A 20,950-nucleotide genomic window follows, 5' to 3' on the forward strand; every position below is an offset into this window, starting at 1 on the left:
CTCAGAGAGCTGGGACACCGGCCATGCTGTGGGTGACTTTTAAAAAATGTTTCCCCCATCTTGTTAACATGTGTTTGGGGCTCATTAAAACGAGAAGCGTGTTTATATGGATGTAAGAAGTATGTATGTGTCTCCCTTTGTGCACATATGCTCAGTTTTGGGTGTGTTCGGCCAAAACCCTCCTGAGGTTAAAACCTCTGTGTTTGTGCTGAATTTTTTTTTTTTCCTCTTTCATTTAGGTCTGTCGAGTCTTTCTTCGACTCCTTTTACTACAGTTGATAACTTGGATCGTTATTTTCACAGCATGTATCTTTTAAAGCATTTTATTTCCTGGCATGAAAGATTCTGGAAACTCTGATATTCGGTGGCTGTGAGCTCTCAGAAAGACTTCTTGAAGTGGCATTCAGTGTATTACATTTCACATGCTTATGCATATTTCCCTAAGGTATATGAAATTGTGTACCAAATTGGGACTTCCCATAAAGATAAATAATATGTACAATAAGTAAATTGATACACAGAGTCGTAAATTAAAACAGTTGGCAGGAAATTTGAGGCCTTTATGCTGCAAGAACTCAGTCAGGGTCTGGGCTCCCTGATATCCATTGACTTAAGGTTGGTGTCGGTGTTAAGATATGATGTTTGTCCTTCTGTTGAGCAATGCAGCAACTTGGCAGAGTGTTGTTACTGCCCCACTCTATCAGAATGAACGTTAGCTAACTAAAAAGAGGAACTTAGAGGAATCGTTGGACTGTAAAAATCAGGAGGGGCTGTGTTGGCAAACAGCATTTCCCTTCTAAAGAAGTAGGGTAAAGGCTGACATGAGTTCAACAAACAGATAGTGGAAGATTGTCCAGGTGTTTTTCCGTACGATTGTGCTTTTTGTCTGCATTTTTTTCTTTCAGTCCATGTATGTTAATAAATCAAGAGCTAAAACTGGGGCCAAATCCAACCTTTACACCCTGTTTCTTTTTGTATTTTTCATAGCTCCATGTCCATCGCCTCCAGTTTGGTGGGTGAGGATGCAAAGACCAAGTTCTTAAGCAAGATGGGTCAGCTAACCACCTCCGGCGCCATGTTGGCCAACGTCTTCCAGAGAAAGAAGTGATCGCAACACCGACCGATCAACCACTGCAACTAACTGACGATCCCCCTGCTGTCTTTGGGAGCATTTCATTTTACTGGAAAAGGCATTGGTTCAGCTTAAAGTAGAAGAAAACCCAAGTGTATTGTTTATTCGATTTCAAACAATGGAGGTTTGCTGAAAGTTGTTGATTTTAAATCTCCAGTGCAGCAGGACTCCATGCACTTTAAAGGTGAACAGCAATGTTTTTTGCAGTTAATGCTGAGGTTTTACCCTTCTGCTCATTTTTTCTTCTCCTTAATCGTGACAAAAGCCTTGTCGAGGACTAGGGATTTGCTTTTATGAATCAGTGTTGTTAACATTGTCATTTCAGAAAGAAGGGAGAGAGAGTGAGAGAGAGAGGAAGAAACTGAACAGTATTGACATTCACCCAAAGTGATAACAAGGGACTTGTTTCCTGGATGTTTCGGGACTTGAAAGTATCACAGAATTTCATTTCATTTCAGTGCAGTACTTCTTGAATCAGAAGAGCTTCACAAAGCTCTAGGAAACAAACCTCTGCTGGATTTTATTTCAAATTTTAAACGCCATTATGGAGAAAAGGGTTGTGTGATCTGTGGACAGATGCATTAACATTTGTTTTTGAATAATTGTCCTGAAAAGGCAACAAAAGTCCATTTAAAATTGCCTTGTGCTGTGTATCTGGACGGCTCAGAAGTATCGCGTACTTGAAACTATAAAAAAAGAATTGTCTTGCCTTTATTTCATCAAAGTCTGTCTCTGGTTTTTGTTTTGATAGCTTCTATTTTATAACTTATTTATGTCTTAATGAAGAAAAAACACACCTTATTCCAACTTCCAAAGAAATTTGCACTTCACTTTACTATTTTGTTCTTTATTATATATGTGTATATTTGTTTTAATTCAGAGTCTTATACATAATGAACATCACTACTGTTAATGGATTTTTTTTTGTTTATCCGTTTGGCAATGTGTAGTTGAAGAGAACACTGGTCATAATTATTCTCTCAATGTCAGTTGCATCTTGTCTCTGTGTTGCAGTGTCTCTGATAATTGTACTATTTTTTTTCTAAAGTGGGTATTTGGTTCTATTTTTTTGTCGTTCTTTTTCAATATGCTCTAACAGAAACAGTAAATAACTGTATCATACACTGAACTGAGGAGGATGGTACTCATTATGTATATTTGAAATTGGTGTCATGGTGTAATAAAAGATGGAGATCAATTGTGTACTTAAATGTACTTCTGGACGCCTCAACCTCTTAGTCTCTGCATGCTTTCCAACCGCTCGGCATGCACATGTTGAAGGAAAACCCCAAGTTTTGATTATGGCTCATGGCTCAAAGTGTCGACAGGTGTTGGAGGCTGTAAAACAAAGTCATTTCACAGACAAACACACACACTCCTGTTATCCCTGCCCTTTGCGTCCAAGCCTTTGATGCAGTCTGTTGTCTGCTTGGTACAGCAAACCAAAGTCCATCTTAAGGGACATTCCTAACAACTTACCCCAAATAAATACACAAGTAAAGTCTCAGATCTGCCGTCAAGATTACACTATCTCTCAATCCGTGCTATCTATCCTTTAACAGGGCAAGAATTTAACAGGGTAATTAAGGCACAATCCATCTAAGAAAGGGAGCGGAAAATGTATTCTGCAATTTCAATCTTGTCAATAACAGACAGATTTTGCACAGTTCTGATTGACCTCTAGTGGAAGCCGGTACATTTATTTGTGTTGAAAACAGAAATGGGTCAGGCAGGCCCATAGATCTGCACTTATTTAGTGGTTGAACATTACATGAGTGAGCACCCCTTGATAAAGAACAGCATTTGCATATTTAGGCTAATATTCAACCATTCCCACTGATAACTCACCAGGTGGACAAATAATTGATACACGGCAGGGGTGGAACTAGGGGGCATGGCAACACACATACACACAGATTGTCTGTGTGTATGTGTGTGTCATCCCTCCTGTGTGGGTGTGCCTGTGTGTCTGTAGATATGTGTATGCAGAGACAGATGCATGATATGATTTGCATTCACAGTGAATAGTTTTTGTTCTTTGTGTCAAAACAACCTCCTGCTTGCCAAGACCCTCGTTTGGCTTTTCAGCATGGGTTTTTATCGCCATGCAAATATGTGTACCTGCACCCACATCTGGGGCGTAAACCTGTATTTCTCTGTGTGCTTGTGTGTTCATGAAAATTCTCTTGACATTTTTGTTTGCGCAGGAATGGCGTCAGCGGGCAGCCCTAACTCACATTGGTGATTTGGGTGACTCAGATCACATCTGTTTCCAAAGCAAGCAGAAGCAACGCAGATCCAACCCTAAAACCACCGGAACATGGTGGCTAAAGCCTTAATGTTGTTATTCCACTCTGTTCTGTGTGTATGTGACTGCCATGTGCATGTTTTTCAGCCCTGCGTACTTTTCAGTGTGTTCAAGGGAGACTGCCGAACCCTTGAAGCTTCCTCCAAAGTCATGGTACCAAAACAGGCTGTGGCTACTTTTTCTTCTATGGAACGAGTGTGTGTTGCATTAATGGAAACCATTCAGCAGCTTATGCCGTGTGTGTGTGTGTGTGTGTGTGTGTGTGTGTGTGTGTGTGTGTGTGTGTGTGTGTGTGTGTGTGTGTGTGTGTGTGTGTGTGTGTGTGTGTGTGTGTGTGTGTGTGCGTGCGTGCGTGCGTGCGTGCGTGCGTGTGTGTGTGTGTGTGCGCGCGCATTTTTGTGTATATGAGCTGTCTGGAATTGGCCTACTTCATGAACTCTTGACTTGTTTTAAGTGATGTTAAGCAAGCATTCCCACATGCATACGGGGCTACAGAGTCTATGCTCTGACCCAGGTCACATGAAGCGTGATGCTTGTAAACCAGCGTGGTGTCTGCCTGCAGTGCATCTACATTTTTATACATCAAAACAAGCTACGTCGTAACTTCTATGTTTGAAGTCGGGCCTAACAGGCACTTCTCTGTGCTTCCAGTTCAATTTTTGTTGTTAAGGGTTGACCTCGGTGTGAATATTTGGGTTGCGTTCAGAGTCAAGCTGAGGTTTCTAATTGCTAAAAGAGTCCAATCTGGCTCTTAATTGCTACTGTGCAAGCTGCAGAGGCCCCACCACAAAACAGCTTCTCTCAGCATGTTTTTACGGGAAGAGGGGGAGAGGGAGGACAGAGCCCATTACCTCCACTGGCTCAGCTTAAAACCCTCATTATTCTTCCTCTTTCTCCCGCTATTGAACTCCCTGTGAGTTAAAAAGATGTTTATCTATCTACAGCCTCAATTGAATGTCAGTTGCTGTTTATTTTTAGTCATAATTAGTCATGTTTTTTTATCATAATGTTTGGATATGCAGGATAATTTGCATGTAGTTTTATAAAGACAACTTAATTATCAAGTGCTCCACATTAACACTAATATCTAAATGATGTTTGTCTCTTTTCTCTTTTTCCAGTTTCATCACTATTGTTCTCATTGAGGAATGAACATTCATTTTTTTGCATCTTTTTCTTCCTTGTTCACCTCTCCTCTCCTCTCCCTACCGACCAGCCCCTTGTTTTAGCCATTCAGGGCCCCCACATATGCAATTTAATATTTGCATAACTGTCACCTTGATGGGAACATATTTTCCACTCTCTCAAACCATCCCTCTCATGACTTGCCAAAGTGGGCTGGGTTTGGAGTGCCATGCAAATTCAGAGGGAAATACACCCAGTCATTTTTCTTTCTATCTGCCATGGGAGCAGAAAACGACTATTTCCTGGAGGCAGTAAATGACTTCTGTAGAAATAGCCATGACTGTTCGTGGACCCACGCTCCAGGAACTATGCTGGGCTGCCCACTCACCTCCATGATGAATGGCAAGTGCAGGAAGAAAGATCTATGAAAAGTGTGACCACATGCTTTGCCTCCAGTGTGTGGGGTCATATCTGAATCCATCTTTAGTATGAGATCATGACTCAATTTACGAATGAAAAGAGCCACTTGATATACTCTTTCAAAATAAACTCATTCAAAATAAATTCTGAAGGCTGCTAAGCATTAAAGTTGACAGAAACATGTTGTGACAGTGCACTTGTGATTCCACGGTGTAAGGGGGTCATCATAGTCTTACATCACTGACTCTGTCACATACATACTCATTTATTCACAGTGAGAGATTCGTGCACAGAGCCAGGAAGGGAGGGTGAACTTTTTTCCTCACACATGACAACGTGGAGGAGTTCCCTTCCTCCCTCCCTCCCTCAGTCAGTCAGCCAGTCAGTTTTTACAAGCTGTTGCATGCAGCCTCCTCCACAACGCGTAGGTGAAAGCAGAAGGAAGATGAGAGGAGAAGAGAGGTGGGGAGCTGCAGCTAACCGGGAATGAAGGCGCTAGAATGCCCTGTGAGACGGTGTGGAGGACCCGCCACAGTTACGCACGCAAGAAAAAGTGATTTAGAATCGGACCTTGGTGTTAAGTGTCGTCGTTTTGGCTGAGAGAGAGAAAAGTTTGCATCTAGAAGTAGTTTTTTATTAACCAGCAGAGATGAGACTGAACTTTTCTACAAGTTGGATAGTCCGTGGCTGGATAACATGTGTCCTTGTCACCTTTTACGCACAGGTAAAACACACTTCTGGTATTTAAAAGAAGGTTTTTATTTCCCAGATAACAAAATTACTTTTTGTTCATTAGTTTTTGTTCCGTGTTCCATTCCGTTACTTTTTAGTCGCTGTCAAATTTTATTTAAATGAGTGGCAATGCAAAACACTGAAAGTCATGATGGTTTGTTTTTCTGAGTAGATGGACAACAAGATATGGAACAGTAAATAGTATAGTAATAGTAATAATAGTATCAGAGATGGAAAGAAGGGAAGGGAGGTACAGTTGATTTACGCACGGACGCTGACTGGAAACAGTTGTGTTTGGGTCGAGTCCACCTCCCCTGTTCTGACCGCAAAAACGCTGCTGGCAGCTGGATGCTGTTCTCCTCTCAACATGCATTCTCTCCCGGTCCAGAGGGGACCGGCGCGGGCCAAATGTCTCATCAGGAACCTCATTAGCTCTGCCAGAGGAGAGGTTTCCAAAGTGGGGAGCAAGGGGACAAACAAGGCTCTTACAGGAATTCAGAAGAGTAGACACTTAACACTAAAGATTGTTTTATTCCCTAAAGGTTAGGACTGGGGGAATGTGATTGTATTATGTTTCACTGTGTATAAGGATTTTACCATTGTCATACCTCAAAAGCTCTTAAGAAATCACTGACATTATAAAAACTCCATAATATCTCAGCTGATCTCATTTAAGGAAAAAAAAAGTGAATGGCCCATGACATGTTGTCCATGTTGTTGTTTAGTCCAAGGAGCTAACTCTGTCCAGGTGGAGTAGTTTATAAGTTGTGGTTGTAGTGGTGGGACTGCTGGGCACCAGGGATCTATCACTGCCTGTTTTCCTGTATTACCGTAAGCCAGCATCATTATGACTTTGACTGGAACAGGCGCTGTTTCGTCCCTGTTTTCCTTCTCTGCTTCACCGAAATGTGTTGCCAGAGATACTGCTTAGGGAGGAAGGCACTGTGTCTTGTCCATGCTGAGATTCAGAGAGTTAATGGCACAGACGCAGGATGTTTTTTTTTCTGTCAAATGCAAGTCACAATTGTTCAAGTAATGCCCGAAAAAAAGAGTTACTGTGTGCACAGGAAGAAACATTTTTCATCTACGTTTTAAAGTGACATTGCAAGTCTTTGGCTTTGGTTTGTTCTCACTGTGGTTGTGCCATTACTGACTCATAGTATCCCGAAAGAATTCCCCTTCATTTTCTTGGTCCTCAACCACTTCATCCACTCCATTCCAAATTCATTTCAAACTGTCTGCGTGAAATTGAGCAATGCAAGATTACTTCAAGATGTCGAGAGGTTAAAAGTCAATATATCATGAATAAACTGAGTTTTAAGGGATTAATTCACTTGCCTACCCACATGGCTCCTGTAATTGTTGTTGCTTAGCTTCTCTAGCCATCCATGTATTCATGGATCTGACCATCTCTTTCACTTTAATGATCTTCATTTCATCCATCTATCCATCCATCTATCCATCCATCCATCCATCCATCCTACCGTCACATCAGTAATCAGTGTTATGTCTACTTCGGTTTGAGCAATAACAGAACATCGCTTGAGGCCTACAGATCCAAACTTGATTTAACTTTGCAGACAACAGAGACATTCAATTGATAGATAAAGTATGCTGCCTTGTATTGACAATGGAGCTTTGTGTGGAGAAAGGAGGAGGAATTATAATTGTTTTAAGAGCTTCGGTATGTCTCTAACACACCCGGATTAAACTCTGTCTAGTAAATACATAAAGCACAGCTTATATTTGCTTAGGGACTTGTTTTACAACTCTTTGTAGAATCTGTTCTTCCCTCGTCATTGAGTTTCTATGGTTTGTGTGTTTTCAGTTTTTTGTTCATAGATTGTTGGCCATCACTGTCGTTCCCAGCTCCTATTCCGTATTAAGCCACTCTTCTTTTACTCATATGTACCAGAGGAAAAACCTGCAACGCCTGTCACTTGATATCCAGTATTTATTGACTGGGTAGTAATACAATCAGAAGTAGTTATTAAGACAAGACAATGCAAACTGTGTTTGATTATTACTTGAGTAATTATCCACTAAGGCGTTTAGATACTCATATGGTTCAAACTTTGAAATTACATATCAGGAGTGTAAGATCTTTTTCAAACTAGTCAATATCCTGATGTCTGCAGGTGGCACTTCAAAAGATTCGTTTTTATGACTCTTAAAGATATAATCGCAGGTGTAAACATTGTACAAAGATTCAATTGTTGTGCATTATGCTTTTACAGCACCTTATCATGGATCGCTGAAACCCCTGGAGCACTAAAAGTCACACTATGCTTTTCTTGGCACGGTGCCATCGGCTGCTGTGGCCGTTATGCAAATTCTCTAGTATTCTGACAGCAAATGGAATGCACTCTGTGTCACACTCCTGTTAGATAGGATCACACAAGTGGTGAAGGATTTTAAAAAGATGAACAAAACCTCTTGCAAAAGATGATTTAAAAAAAAGGGACCGTTGCTCAATATCTCTGGAGCAACTTAATGCCTCTTTTGTCTCTGTTCTCCATTAATGCAGCCAACACCATCTGACTTTTTCCCCTTTTCCCTCCCCTATGTCTTACCTTTTACAATTTCTCTTAGAATCACACCAAATGCAAACATAAGTGTATATTTGAATCCATACAGAAGATAAAATTAGTTTTGAGGTTGGATGTTCCATCTTGACCGTTATGATAACCTATAATCATATAGGGTGGATCAGCTCTTTTTCCTCTTACATATATATTTAGTGTGTCAAAACATACGGCCTCGCATAACTAGGACCAAATGTTTAGATGTGGCGGTAACAAAAATACAATTCCCAGCATTCTTTTGGCTTCCTGTGCACTCTGGCCCAGCTGTGTCTCCACTTCTATCTCTAACTATCTACACAAAGACATGAACTTCATAGCATGGGAACCTTTCCTACTTCTGTCACTTCTGTCTGCTGCAGCACATGGTCCTCATTAGCGTTGCCGTCCGAGCTATGAGAGCTGTGCATCATTATCCCTCTGGTTAGATTATAAAACAAAGACTGGCTGATGTGTGGAGGTAATTAAACGCTTGGCCGTGTTCATGTTGTGCTGTTGCAGCCTGAGGCCGGATAGACACTGAGACAGTTTAACGCGGAGGTGTAAGAAAGAAAGAAGTAATGAGGGAAGAGGATGTGAAAGGCAACGTTTTCTATTTTATGTTTTAAAAATAATTCAGTGGTCCCTCAAGTATTGCATTGTTGTTAGAACCAATATACACTACATAAAACAAAACAAATAAAAGATGATAAAAAGAATGTAACTGTTTTAGAATGGGTGACATATCTATCATAGCTTTATCAACTCAGTCATAGGCATAGAGCAGGAAGTTGGATTGGTCACATTTCACTGGACTGGACTTCTGCAGCACCAGCATTGCTTTACTGTAAAAAATGACAGTATGAATGACTAAATTAGTATATAATTTCCTGGGAAAAGGAGCTTGCAGAAGGGCTGAATGAGAAGAAAGATGAGGTTAGTCAAAGGTCAGAATGCAGTCAGACCTATAGGTTGTATTTTTCTACATTTATATATAGACACTGTGGCTTTGGCATAGTTTCTGTCATAACAGGCAGATTCTCTAATTCAGCAATGTGGCGAGGCGTTCACCAGCCCTAGGGTGGCTGGAGGGTGTACAGTATGAATCTCTGTGTGTGTGTGTGTGTGTGTGTGTGTGTGTGTGTGTGTGTGTGTGTGTGTGTGTGTGTGTGTGTGTGTGTGCGTGTGCGTGCGTGTGCGCACGTGTGTGTGCGCGCCTGCATGGCTTACCTTTGTGGCCTTTTTACTAGAGTTCACATTTATTGTTTGAACACAGACAAATGTGCCCTGTTCACCTCCATGTCCCTTGCTGTTGCTTACACTATTTAATGACAACAGGAGACTTGCAAGTTAGAACAGAAGACAAACTGCTGCCTCAAAATCTCACCATTTACTTTATCGGAAAGTTGACCACTAGGTCATCCTGCCAAAACATTGTGATTTTATTTGACAGCTCACCAGTGGGGATCAGGAGAATATATGTAGTGTTTATTAATTCCGAGCAAACTGGATTGTGATTGCATTTAGTTCCACGTAGTTCTCCTTACATAACTGGGTACTATTAGGGTTTATTTTTCCGGTTTGGAGGGCGCACAGTGAACTGGTCAGGTGCTTCTGAGAGTGTGGAAAGAATTCCGGGGCATGTCTTGGAAAAATTTTAACCATCCTCTTCCTCTCATTACTCACCGCCATCTCAAAATATCACGTGTGGAACTGAAAGATGAACTGTAGAAGGGTTGCCATAGAAAAGCCTGGCATTCACTGTGGAAGATTGTAAAGCATTGATGGGAAATAGATGTTTTTGATCAAGCAAATCATGATATAATTAATCATCTTTAAAAAAAATTGATAGTTCTCACATACATTGTACCTTTGTTCTCTAAATATGTGTGCAAAAGTAATCTTCTGTTTTTTCCTGTCACGTAAAAAATAAAGTTACACAAAGTAACAGAACAATAATTGTATGTCTTGATATCTTTTTTAGAATGCTTTCTCCAAATCCCACCAGTGTGAAGAAACACATTACTTAAGAAACAACAGATGCTGCAAGAAGTGTGAACCAGGTAATAACCCCCCCCCCCCACACACACACACACACACACACAAAGTAGCGTGAGAATATTTAGTTTTCTCAATGGAAGCTGCATGAAGTAAAAATAGATATCCATTCACAAAGATCATAAATTGAAAGAGGAAGGCTGTTTAAAAGGGGAACATTTGGGCTGAAAATGGCTCAGAAATACACATGTTTTCACGACCACACATATACACACACAATTTATTGCAACATTTGATCTACTAGACATACCCATTCCTTCAAAAGAGAAAAAGGGCTCTAATTTTGTCAATTTCCTTCCTCCTTTTCTCTTCTTCCATTAGGTTTTTAGTGGTTACTGTAATTATGTACGGGTTGTTAAATCCATCTGTCTTTCTCCCTCCCTCTCTTTTTCTCTTTTCGTTTTTTTCCATTAGGCTTCAAAGTGTTTTCTGACTGCACTGATTCCCAAGAGACTATATGTGTTCCCTGTAATCGTGATGAATATCAGCCCGGCTTGACTGATGACAAACGCTGTCTTCAGCAGAAGTTCTGTGACCAAGGTCAGTACCTGCAGCTTGGACTTGGACTTCAAAATCCTGAAAAACCATTAAAACATATACTTATGCCTTTACAATACAGAAGTCTAAATATGAGATTGTTGTTTCCAAATATTTTGTCGACCCCTGTTTGCTTACATTGGAGAGCAAAGAGCGAAGTATTTATGGTATTACTTTTGTACTGATTTTGGGGTTCTCTTGTAAAATTGAAAAATGCTCTGATCATGACGGAAAATGCTCCTATGTATAATTTCAATGAAGTGATTTTCTTCAGGAAAAGTGGACTTAAAATGTGAAAAAGAAAGTGCATCAGTTTTCATCATTATCAGAATAATCAAATCAAATCCTCTGTAACAACAGCAATTCTAAACTATGCACATACTGCAACACATATACAAATTCAGCCAGTGGAGTGGGCTTTTAGATGCAACACATTATCATTCCTCTCAAGGATTTGGAGTTACACTAAACAACTGCCCCCTTTGACCTCCAGATAAGGGTTTTATGAAGAGGCCTGACAACCCAGTGGCAGAGGAGCAGTGTCACTGCGTTCCTGGCTTACAGTGCCATATCATCAACTGTGAGTACTGTGAGAGGATACCCATCTGTGAAGCTGGATATGGACTCGAGGAAGACCCTGGTGAGGCAAACTAACACGAAACGCACCTTGTTCATATCAAACAATTGCAGTGGTGTGTCATTAGAGAGTTACACTACATTGTATGTTGTTAATTCCAGAGTCTAAAGTAAGGAAGATCTGTGTCACGTGTAAGAAGGGCTTCTTCTCTGCTGAAAACAGTGCCGAACAATGCAAACCATGGACTAAGTAAGTGTATATATGCACACACAGACACATACACAGTTTTTAGCCTGGAATCTTTCAGTGTTGTGAAGGGAAAATTGGTCGTTTGGGTTCTCCGTCTCACCGCCAGCCAGCTGTTATGAGTAATACTCACACCACTTACCCTGGAACCCTGGACCAGACACCAGCTCCCACTGCAGGCCGGATCTGAAATGATAATGGTGATGACGATGGAGTGACAGAGAGGAAATTTTGTTTTTGTTTTTGTCTGTCATTCGTCATTACAGATCAGGACTGTAAAGGCTGGCGGGTTGGCGAGTAAAATGTAGAGGGAAAGAAAAAAAAACATGCAGTATGTCCACATGTAGAAATATTCTTCTTCACTCTGTGTTTTTGTGATTTTGTCCTCTCTTCTAGTTGTAAGGCTGACGGCAGGAGTGAATTACAGCCAGGTAGCGCTCATGCTGACGTAGTGTGTGGACCGCTTGTCTCCGGTAAGAATTGCTCAGAATAAAGATCCACTTACTTACTTACTTACAGTAAATATGGCAGATCATTTCTGCTACTTGGAGGATTAAAACGAGGAGAAATATGAGAATACTGTCTTAATTATTGTATTTTTGGCAACCTTTATGACCAACATTAAAATGTAGAGTGGAAAAGCATACTCTGAACTCCTCTTTCTTGCAGGTGCAGCACCATCCTGGGTTATAGTTTCAGTGCTGTCAGTCATCACTGTTCTGTGTCTCCTCATCCTGCTTCTTTTCTGCTACAAGGACAAACTGAAATTACTCTCTGGTAGGTCTCACAGTCACATTAATATTGAAGTTGTCTTCAAAATACATATTTCATTAATAGCCTTGCTGCAGAACATCTGATTCACCAGAAGTCAGAAGTTACATTTTATTCAGTATTAAGGTATAATATGTTGTTTCTTTTTCTAGTAAATCTGCGATCCTGTGTCCAGAATTTGAAAAGGACTAGGATACAACAGGTAAAATAGAATGTCCATTAAAAAGCTATGGAAATACACAGAAACCAAAGTTATTGAAAGTAATCCCACCTACATATTAGATTTTTTTCTTTATGAAATATATCATCAAATTAAACAAATTTAACACTTAGGTCTATTACTACATGGTGTAGGGTTTGGGAAACCACTTATTTCTAAAAATATCAGTTTCACAATGCTACTTTCTTTGTTTCTGTCATGCTAGGAGACCTTGGCCCCTCTTTACCACAGTGGAGCAGGAGGAGGAATAGGAGGAGGCCCTGGAGGCCCCAAATGTACACCATGTGAGACGACCAAACTCATCTGCCAAGCACCCCACAGTCCCGCTGATGAGACCCCATGCACCTTCCCCACCTCTGTTCCCGATGTCAAGGTCTCACTGCCCATCACAGGGGAAATGACAGAGGGAGAAGGCACCAAGGGGAAGACAGTGATGGAGGAACAGAGCAAAGGGTCTGGAGGACCTGAGGAGGTGTCAGAAGAAGAGGAGGTCGTGAGTGTGTCTCCTCTTTTGGCAGGTTCTTGTGTGTGTGTCATTCCCATCCACGAGCCATTGGAAGTGGGAGAGAATGAGGACTGTAGCCAAGCTGTCAGCCCCGGGACTCCAGGGACCTGCTCATGTGGAGGGTTTGATGGAGAGAGGGATGGAGATGAGAGTGGGAAAGAGGAGAAAAGTGAGAGTGTAAGGGCAGACAATGGTGGAGAAAAGCATGATGGGAATCCAGACAAGATGGTTTTGTCCAAGAGTGAGACAGGTGTTGCATCTCTCTTCTGTCTCTCTCCTCCACTCCTCCACACCTCCTCTGTAATCTCTCCATCCGGTCCACTTCCTGAACTCTGCCGGCCGTTGTGCCAGGCTCAGGTGAGGCCAGAGTTCACACTTCACCTGACGGACAGGTCAGTGGTAAAGCAGGAGAAAATATACAGACTGGCGAGTACAGACTCCACTTCAACAGAAAATAGTACAACCTCTGCGATGACCTCGGTCAGCCCCTTGATCATTTCCTCATCGGTTGGAGATCTCTACCTGGACAAGCCCGCTGATGCCTCGAGCCTGGAGAAAGGCCAGGGACTTTCCTGCGGGGATAGCAGAGGAAACAAGCTCTCTTCTCTGGAGTCAGGACTGGAGTGCGCACCTGAGAGCCTCCATAGTCAGCTGGCTGAACCAACTTTTACTTCAGGTTTGTGAAAATGTAAACATTTGAAGTCTTCTGTATGGAAGCCCATTTCTGTCAGAAAAAGAAAAACATAAATGAAAAGGAGGATTGACAAGAGTACTAATTTTAAGACAAAAGTCATAGTTTAACATTTTTAATTTGACTTACGATATTTAAATGAATGCCATAGTTGGACTGAATGTTTAAAGTTTAAAAAGCCATATTAGTGATATATTTTCGTATTTGTTTTTCACTTAAAGGACCAGTGTGTAGGATTTAGTGGCATCTAGTGGTGTAGTTGCAAATGGAAACCATTTGAATAGAACTGACATTCAACTGACAAGGTGTAGGATAAACTATGGTCGCCGTGAAACGTGAAATGCACCAATCTAGTGCCAGTGTTTGATATGTCTCATCTGGGCTTCTGTAGAAACATGGTGGGTCAAGATGGCGCCCTCCGTGGAGGAACCCACTCTCCCCTGTAGTTAAAAACGGCTTTCTAAGGTAATGGAAATTCAACAATTCCTATATTCAGGTGATTATACACTAATGAAACATGCTTATTAATATTATATTCAATTGCATCTGCCAGTAGATCTATCTAAATGTTACACACTGGACCTCTAAAAATCTGGAGAATGACTTACTGCATGATTTTGACTTGGAAAGTCAGTCTCACAATTTTGATTCCGTATCTCATTATTTTCAGTATTACTATTACTGGTTTTATTTTATTATTAACTTATTCTTTCCATGGCAGAAATGGGCTTTCCATGCTCCTACTTGTGTAGATTCCCAATAAGTCAAGCTATTTTCAGCTCCCTCGGGGCGATACAAAGATGCTATAGAGCTGGATATTTTCTGGATACTTTTGGTATGACCACTCAACAATGTCAATGAAAACTGAATGCACAGTGGTTGTGTGCTATGGGGATAATGGCTCATTACGGAGACTGTGGGACCACAGTTGTGTTTGCCAGGTGGATTCTGTGTTCTTTGTTTGTGTAGGCAGTCACCACTGTATTGCCACTGGGTCATAGCCATACATGATTTGATACACTACATTGCAGTGTTCTCTTTCCGCAGAATAGGTGGGACTAGCCACCAAGAATAACAGAATGAAATATATGTTGGTTTTAATGGAAAGTTTTACTGTCACATGATTGAACTTGTATTGTTCTCACAGAGACCTTTACACACTGCCAAAGAGAAAAATCTCCTGGAAACATGTTTATTGTGCCTCAAACACTGAGTGGTTATGGTTAGTTATAAAAGGAGTATTATCAGAACAGTCTGATCTGGACAGTGGTTAGCTCAAACTGGGGTATCATTAGGTGAACACGAGTTTTGACACAGGATTGGTTTCAGTATAAGAATAAGAAGTTTATGCGATTGTTTCCGAGAAATATTTTTTTTATATATATTGTATTGATAGTTGGATCCTGAATTTTGGGGGGGGGACCACACAGGGAGCGGGAATAAGATATGTGTGTTTGATGAGCTAGAGAACCACCAGAAGCACACTCCAACATAGAGTTGTGTGTGTGTGTGTGTGTGTGTCAGTGTGAACTATGCCATCTACAAAGCTCCTGTTTACCCAGAGTTCCATAGGGTTGCGCAAAGTGACCACAGCTTTAATTGAAGCAAGATGTGCGCAGCTTGAGTAATACTTTTATAACCCTGCCCACCCAACAAAAAACACACACACACACACACACACACACACACACACACACACACACAAACTTGTGAAGTCTTTTTTTTTTTTTTTTTTACTCTCACTGATGACTTGGTACTTTAATTACACGCTTGCTGGCCTCACATGAACACCATTTCCCATCATGCAGGAATGACAAGTAATTAGATTTCCCGCACATGCTATTTAAAGGTCAGGCCCTGGTCAGAGGTGTCACCTGTCCACCTTTTTTAACCTCACATAGTTTAAACATCGTAGCCATCCAGTATGCAGCATCAGTCTTATCTGTTGGCCACTCAGCAGCTCCACTGCAACAGTTTAACCTGACTATAAGATTGTTTGTTACATAGAACCATCTGGGAAATTGTTGGGAACTGTTTGGAAAAGGGCAGACACCAAAATACTTGGCATGTAATTGGATAAATCATCTGTCTTTCACAGGAGAGGTTCAACAATTAGATCAACAAACCATATTATGTAGTCAAAAACTCTCTGCAAAGCCAGTTGGAAGAAGAGCGACAACATGTTTTCCATCAAGAAAAGACTTCAGTTTCATTCTTTGCTCTTCTTTCAGTGAAGAAATACACTCCAGTTCTGATATAACCGATGCTAGCAGCATCTAGCCTAACATCTATGGGACCCACCATTGTACTTTAAATAACATGTCTTCTCACTGCGTCACACCTAGCTTCCACTCCAGTACCTGCCAGTACTTCCTCAAAGGACATTGATTAACATAACGCAATAGACTGAAGCCTGAAAAGATGGATTCTCATGTGATTTCATGATCTCGCAAGTGCAGCTGCCTCCTGAGGCTACCTCAATAGTATAATGACCCAGATATATTTTATTGGTTGAGGAATTAAAAACTGGCAGCTGTCCAGGTAAAATAAGATTTTGAGGAGAACTGTGTTACAATTGTGGTTTTCTTTGAGATTGAACAGGATAGTGGTTCTACAAGAGTTCAACGTTAGTCTTTGGTTTAAAACCTCTGTCAGTATTGCTACAGTTGTTGGGCATCCAGAAAAATCAGCTTGGTATTAAGAAAGGATAAACAGAAGAACCCAAGCAGATTCCAAAGAGCTTTGTTTTCAGAGTTGTGGTGAAATGACATTTTTTCAAACTAGACCTCTCAGACTGGTATTCCGGGAAAGGCTCTCAAAAGGGGGGAACACAGAGACACACTTTCTTTGAGTGTGTGATTATGTTTGTCTGTCCTTCGCAAATTTATAGGGCTATGTGTGCTTTTCAGCATATGTATGTGTGTAGGAGTAAAAGTGTCTGCTACATCCTGTTTGCTTACATTTACCGTGATTGTGTGTGTGTGTGTGTGTGTGTGTGTGTGTGTGTGTGTGTGTGTGTGTGTGTGTGTGTGTGTGTATGCGCATGTCCATGCAAATATGTGTGAATAGATGAGGCATGAGCTGTGAGTCACGGAGGGTTGGCTGGTTCTGTCTGCTGGAAAGTCAGACAGGAGGCTGGATAAAATAGGAACCAGAGGCTTAATGTGGTGAAAGATGACTTACAAAACAAAAACACACAGTTCATTTCTTAATTCACCTGGTTGGCTGAAATCCATATGGGAAAAGCACATGGACATCAGCAGATAGAGGCTTGAACAAATGATTTTGAGGCAGACAGAATAAAGGTTAGAAAGAGTTGAACAGCACTTTTTTTACATGTATTCAGCCATGTCTGTAAAACCCTAAACTCTGGACAAATGGCTTGTTTTCAGAGGTCTATAGTTTCTCACGCTAAAAAGTGGACACTCTGAAACAAATAGGGCAGAAAGGATATGACCGCCATGGTCTATGTAGCTGTGGCCTTTCTGTGGTCATCCTGCATGGTCATTACACCCACTGTCCATTTGTCATCTGAGGTTAGCCAAGATATAGTCCCCTCTTCGTTTACATCATGAATAGGGGAAGCGCTATATGTCTTGCATATTGTGGGGGAATATAAGTATTTCTACACATTTCCAAATAGGATCATTGCACTTCTCATTTATCTTTACCAGTTAGAGTGTGACATGTTGAGTCATTTGTCATCACTCAAGTGGGCTACCCTTTGTCACACTAGCCCATCTGTGGCTAAAAGTGTTGTTATTTTACTTTAAAAATATATGTACCAGGCAAATATGATTTCTCACTCCTTTACCACTTTTTTTTTTGCCTACGACGAATGTGTTTCTACTTCCCACAATCTCTTCTTTTCCTCCCTCCCTCCATTCAGGTCAGGTGTCCGGGAGCCACAACACCACCTTCATCTCCAGTGGTCAGGTGATGAACTTCAGCGGTGATGTCATTGTCGTCTATGTCAGCCAGACGTCTCTTGACAGTGACGGGGTGGGGCAGGACGATGCCTTTGGGAGCCCTGTCCAGGAAGAGGCCAATGAGACGGCCTCATTTTTCCAGAGCTGTCTGAGATCACAAGGGGACTCCATTTCCCACTGCACCATGCAAGACGAGACACTGCCAGTCCAGGAAGTGATGGAGGAGCGGCCTTTGGGGAAGTGAAAAGTGCCCATTGGTTGTTTATTTGTCAGTACAGCGATCATCTTCATAACCATCAGTTGTAAAAAATGACTTCTGATTATTTCTGTTGGTTACGTCACCTTTTGTATCTTAGCTCCCAATTAATGTACAAATAACTGAAAAAAACCCAACACAATTTGTCTGCCATACCAGAAGAACAAGGGAGGGAATGCTTTTGATTAAAATGAGGCAATGAAATATTTCCTATTTCACACATCAGTCACTGAATCTTGCCTCAGGCATCTCTAAAGTGCCTTTTTTTCATTTTCCAGTAAAAAGCTGCAGGCTTTTTCAAATGGAAACTCCCTCCATTCCAGACAATGATGGGAAATTTTGTTGGGAATTGGATGTGGAACTGGAGTTCAGGCTGAAAGAACGTCATGTTTTTATTTTTGTATGGAAATTGCAGCCGGGTCTTGATACGTAGGACTTACTACATTTTTTCATTTCCCACCTTCCATGATTGAATAGCCCAGGTTAAAGTCTGTAGACTCTAAACCACTCTAAATTTGACATTTGGATGATTTCAAGAGTTTCCTTACACAACAAAATATCCACCATGTGGAAATAATTGAGTTTGCGCTCACAAAATCATGCCATGAAAGTGAATATTTGTAACATAGAAAATTCAATCAATTTGCTACATTAAGAGCTGGCAGGGTGGAGTCAAAAAAAAAAAAAAAAGGTTGAAGGTGGTGAATCTAAAGCATTTCACCGAGTGAATTTTCTTCTCTCTTCTCTTTGTTTGGTTTGCAGGGTTTAACAAAAGCTATTTTACAGTAAAGAGACACATTCAGTTTTGATACGATGCTTGTTTATTCTGTATGTAGACTTTTGTACTCTTTTCTTATTGCACCACAAGTGCAGTTTGTTTCTAAGAAAAAATGCTATGCATTTGATAAGCTATTTTATTATTACTGGTTTGTTTTGTTTCATTATGTTTTAATGTTCAAGGCTTAATGAAGAAAAGTAAAATGTCAGCCTGTTTATATTTAGTTTTAATTAATTTCACAAAGTAGATTGTTTATGTATTATTTCAGAAGATGCATATGTGATCAATGTTTGTATATATTTCAAAAGAAGCTTGATGTTATTGTGAAATAAGAATGAATATTCTCTTTGTGCTTCCACTCATTTGATTTATGGTGTGGATTTGTTAAGTGGAGCCAATAACAGCAGTCAAAACGCATAGCGAAAGGGAGTTAAAAGGGACCTGTTCAATTACAACCTCGCTATATGTATGCAGCCTTTCAATAATATGTACATATCAATCAGACCTATTGCAATGAATGACTGAAAGACTATTGTGATTGAAATTAAATATGTTTTGCATCTAATCCTTTCAGGGATGGCTGCTATCCTGCATTCTGTGGTTTCTCTCTGTCAACTTTCCTATTCTGGGATAGACAAATTACAATGAACGAGCCATTTATCTCCTCAAGATGATCTATAATCTTTGTGAAGCAATGATAATTACACATGTGGCAAGACCTCTCTGTCTTTGTCCCTGTGTTGACAGACAGACAGACAGGCAGCCTTTCATCAGGCCTGGGGATGGCGAGCAGCTGCAAGGAGAAACTAATCTAGCAGTCAGACCAGCTAGCGTCACAGAGAGACCACATGAGAGGAGCTGGCAGCACTCATTTAGGCCTGGTTTGGGTCAGCAGGAGTATGTTTACGTGTGCGTGTATGTGTGTGTGTAAGTGTGCATCTTGTCTCGGCTTATTTTATGGTTGTTTGTGAAAACAGGAAGTTATGACTAGCTTTCACATGGTTTACATGAGACCTGGCTGGCCTGCCAACACAGAACCTGACTGTAGATTTAAATGATTTCAGCTTATTATTCAGCTTTTTTCAACCTTCCATGTGTGAGAAAACAGTCTCTCATTTTACTGAAGATATGTAGCAAGTTGCTGCATTCTACCCCCTAGTGGTAACTGTATGTTCGGATGACAAAAAGACAAGAAATCTAAAGTATATCTAAAGTAGTGCAAGACATGGCATGGCTCTGTTTGGTCAAATTTTTTAAAGGCAGGTCCTAAATTGACAAGATTGTCTATACTCTCATTAAAACCTGCTAACAGAAACATACCACGCATTTACCACCACGCGCATTTTTTTTTACATGATACATGAAAAAAGAAGGGTAAGGGAGACCCTCTTTGGATCTGGGTTCAGCATTTGTTCTCCAGTCTTTGACGCCCCTATCAGCAGTTAGGATAACAGCCTTACTTACAGCTAGGTGATAGCTGAGACCTTCCTGTGGAAAGCACCCGAAAATCCACAGTGGTCAAATTCTGAAATTACAGTCGTCTCACCTGTGGAACCAGGTATTCAGTTTCAGACACTTTTATGAGATTAGTGCATTTCCCCAGTGGTACTCAGCAGACGCAGTTTCTTGTTACTTCACAGATAACAATTTTGCATGCAGAAAATATTAGGAGCTTGCAAATATGATGAATTGCATAAAAAGGCTTAAATGAAACTACCAAGAAGTATATAAAGTCACTAAGCAACACTTGGACCTTAAAATGCTGCTTACAGGTTAACATATCAATTAAAGAAATATTTTACATTTGTTTTTCATATATGTAATATGTATTTTCCTTCACGGTAGCTACTTTTACTCAGGTAAAAAGATCTGAATATTTCCTTCACCACTGACAGCTGACAGACACCAGTGATGCTTAAGGCAGAATACAGAAGGGATAAAAAGAAAATGTACATTGCATCACAACAATTTGTTGTGTAAGAGTCTCAGAGTCTGCTGAGTCAATAGTTTATACAATTCATGCAAATACACAAACAGTTCTCTGTTACTTAGGCTTATGCATCAGAACTTGTCATGTGATTGCTCGCCAGGAACCCTGTTTAAG

The 20,950-nt window shown here is 40.7% G+C and overlaps 2 protein-coding genes across 8 annotated transcripts in view; both read left to right on the top strand.

Annotated features, from left to right (window-relative positions):
- relch (RAB11 binding and LisH domain, coiled-coil and HEAT repeat containing) overlaps positions 1-2,330 on the top strand; it is a 34,084-nt gene extending 31,754 nt beyond the window's left edge. For all 6 annotated transcript variants that reach the window (XM_051410183.1, XM_051410184.1, XM_051410185.1 and 3 more), the window contains one exon: positions 988-2,330. In XM_051410183.1, the coding sequence (XP_051266143.1) occupies positions 988-1,108 (121 nt within the window). In that variant the 3' untranslated portion in view covers positions 1,109-2,330. The remainder of the gene's footprint in view (positions 1-987) is intronic.
- A 3,039-nt stretch (positions 2,331-5,369) lies between these two features.
- Positions 5,370-19,411, top strand: tnfrsf11a (tumor necrosis factor receptor superfamily, member 11a, NFKB activator). Of its 2 annotated transcripts, XM_051410191.1 has the most exons (11): positions 5,370-5,709; positions 10,263-10,341; positions 10,751-10,876; positions 11,367-11,513; positions 11,612-11,699; positions 12,093-12,169; positions 12,366-12,473; positions 12,620-12,669; positions 12,893-13,868; positions 14,275-14,348; positions 17,773-17,912. In XM_051410191.1, the coding sequence occupies exons 1-10, from the start codon at positions 5,635-5,637 to the stop codon at positions 14,331-14,333; spliced, it is 1,785 nt and encodes a 594-aa protein (XP_051266151.1). In that variant the 5' UTR covers positions 5,370-5,634; the 3' UTR covers positions 14,334-14,348; positions 17,773-17,912. The 2 variants fall into 2 exon arrangements, with proteins under 2 accessions (XP_051266151.1, XP_051266150.1); XM_051410190.1 differs by lacking the exon at positions 14,275-14,348 and having other exon boundaries at positions 5,373-5,709; positions 17,773-19,411.
- Positions 19,412-20,950: the final 1,539 nt, after the last annotated feature.

Source organism: Dicentrarchus labrax, unplaced genomic scaffold (assembly GCF_905237075.1).
Source record: "Dicentrarchus labrax unplaced genomic scaffold, dlabrax2021, whole genome shotgun sequence".
Classification (NCBI taxonomy): Eukaryota; Metazoa; Chordata; class Actinopteri; family Moronidae; genus Dicentrarchus; species Dicentrarchus labrax.